Here is a 2572-nt window from a genome sequence, read left to right as displayed (position 1 = left end):
ATCATACCTCAATTTCTTCTTTAATTCCATCATAGTGTATTGGTTAATTAGGCAAATTCTTTGCTTTTTCATGATTCATTACCTCCCTTCTCCCACACTTAACCAACTAACGCCAGCACTATACCTACTTTGCTACAACCATATCTTGTTTTTCGTGTCCTTGCACTTAAAGAAAAGAAATGCTTTTTTCAGAGTAATCACTTCAATTTATAAATATGACCAGTTCCACGAGACACAACTGAAGTAGATGATGTACTACTAGAAGACTTTCGTTAAGGGATACTCACCACCCACCTTTTCTTTCTTTCACTTTCGTTATTTCTACCTCAAAACTTGTTCATAAATATTGTTCCACTAGTTTCTAAGCATTGCAAGATAAAAGAATGAGTACGGCCAGGTTTATCAAGTGTGTAACAGTTGGAGATGGTGCTGTGGGAAAGACATGCATGCTCATATCCTATACCAGCAACACGTTTCCCACGGTATGTTTCTCTTACGTTGTTAAAAATGTGTTGTTAAAATAACTTTTTCCTTCTCTTAAATATATTTCCTAGTCATGGAAAGTTCCATCAGGCTCAAGAGTTGGGAGGTTTAGGAATGAAACCTATTTTGAAGAAAATTTTTGAGATTTTTTTTTAGACATAAAGCAATTAGTACTAAAAGGAACTTTTTTTTCTCTGGTAGGATTATGTTCCAACTGTGTTTGACAATTTTAGTGCTAATGTAACTGTGGACGGTAGTACGGTGAATCTTGGTTTATGGGATACTGCAGGTTGGTCACCTTTTTTTCTTAAGTTAACCTCGAAATTTTATTTTCACGCTGAATGCCAATTCATGATTGAAGATAATTGGTGATTTGGAATAATTTTTTGATTATAGGACAAGAAGATTACAACAGGCTAAGGCCTTTAAGCTATAGAGGAGCTGATGTGTTTTTGTTGTGCTATTCGCTCATCAGCAAAGCCAGTTATGAGAACATTTCCAAAAAGGTTATTCCTCTTGCTTTGTAACTTCAGTTCGGTTTTCAGATTTGTTTTGTTAAATATTTGAAATAAACATGCACATTCACGTTGGATTCTTGACAAACAGTGGATACCTGAGCTCAGACATTATGCTCCAAATGTGCCTATAGTGCTCGTGGGAACAAAACTAGGTAAGCTAAATTCCATTTGAGTAGCATAACAATCGTCATCATGGGTTCACAACTAATGACATTTTTACCTTTTTGTTTTACTTTTTTTCCTTTAAGGAAAAATGTAAAATTGGGTATACCATGTGTTCGGTTTGTTCGTACAAAACACAATGTTTGTGCTGGCTCTCAATGTTTAATTTTATATTTTAGTTATGCATTATTCCTTTACCAATCTTCCTGGGAAACTTCAATTATGCAATACTCATCAGCATTTATTCTATTGAATTTTGTCACTTATGTCTCATGGCAGAAAACAGAGGAAGTGACGAGTTACTAAAGTTATCTATAGTGGAACTTTTTATTTTGTATTTTGGTTAATTGATAGGCCATGTTTCCACTGAAGATTAATCTCAGCAAAAGAAAAAAAAAAAAAAACATAGTTTTCCAACTTTTCTTTTATTTACGCAATATATAGCGTAGTTTGTTAGCTTAATGTGTACTGAGATCTTCAAATATCTTATAAAACTTCATCCATTCGTGCTTACAGAGCACGCAATTTCGTCAATGGACTTTAAATCTAACACAAGTTTCCATTTAAATCTTACGTATGAGCAGATTTGCGAGATGACAAGCAGTTTCTGATTGATCATCCCGGAGGCACACGAATTACAACTGCTCAGGCATGTTCTCATAAAATTAAATAAAAAAAAGGGCTAGTCTTAAACTGCAATTCCTTTGCATGTATAACGGACTCAACAATGATTGCTCTGAGCAGGGTGAAGAATTGAAGAAAATGATTGGTGCAGTCACATATATTGAGTGCAGCTCCAAAACACAGCAGGTGAATTTCATATTGAACTACTTTGAGCCATATTTTTTTAAGTGATCCAAGTTATGTACTAAGATGAAGTCAAATGATAAAGTTGTTTCAGACGTTCAATAAGAATTTTCCATTTTGACACATCATATTAGTGAACTGTATGATGCGGAATGTGATGTATCTGTATGAAGAAAAATGCACTGAAAGTGCTTAAAGAGATTAATATTTTGTTAAGTATTGAATTTCGTGCAGCAAGTCATCAACTGCTGATCTATGAATCCCAATTGGTTAAGATTCTCTCTTTGGTTTTTTGCAGAATGTGAAGACAGTTTTTGATGCTGCAATAAAGGTCGCATTGAGGCCACCAAAGCCAAAGAAGAAACCACGCAAGAAAAGGACCTGTTTTTTCCTCTAATATTTCATATTCATCCAACTCATTTATATAGCATTATTGAAGCCAATGCTTTTAGTCTTTGTGATTTATATATATAAAAAGCCTATGAAGTGTATGGATTATTCCTGAGAAGAACTTTAGATTCCTTTTAAGTGAGAACTTCAGCACTGCATTGTTCAATTAATTATTTCATTTTGCAATGTCCAATTATGGCTGTGTTTTAGTA

At 34.1% G+C, this 2572-nt stretch overlaps 1 protein-coding gene across 1 annotated transcript; it reads left to right on the top strand.

The window, feature by feature from the left end:
- Positions 1–201: 201 nt before the first annotated feature.
- LOC106766755 (rac-like GTP-binding protein RAC13) lies at positions 202–2572 on the top strand. Its single transcript, XM_014651500.2, has 7 exons — positions 202–482; positions 685–772; positions 880–989; positions 1090–1153; positions 1748–1812; positions 1908–1973; positions 2269–2572. The coding sequence occupies exons 1-7, from the start codon at positions 384–386 to the stop codon at positions 2365–2367; spliced, it is 591 nt and encodes a 196-aa protein (XP_014506986.1). The 5' UTR covers positions 202–383; the 3' UTR covers positions 2368–2572.

This window comes from Vigna radiata, chromosome 7, assembly GCF_000741045.1.
Source record: "Vigna radiata var. radiata cultivar VC1973A chromosome 7, Vradiata_ver6, whole genome shotgun sequence".
NCBI lineage: Eukaryota > Viridiplantae > Streptophyta > Magnoliopsida > Fabales > Fabaceae > Vigna > Vigna radiata.
This window is presented reverse-complemented; position numbering and strand designations above follow the sequence as displayed.

Bases quoted from the DNA above. Each gene is read 5' to 3' on its own strand.
- LOC106766755 (XM_014651500.2), top strand. From the start codon at position 384: ATGAGTACGGCCAGGTTTATCAAGTGTGTAACAGTTGGAGATGGTGCT. The intron at 990-1,089 runs GTTATTCCTCTT...CTTGACAAACAG, and splicing joins ATGAGAACATTTCCAAAAAG to TGGATACCTGAGCTCAGACA. The intron at 1,813-1,907 runs GCATGTTCTCAT...TGCTCTGAGCAG, and splicing joins CACGAATTACAACTGCTCAG to GGTGAAGAATTGAAGAAAAT.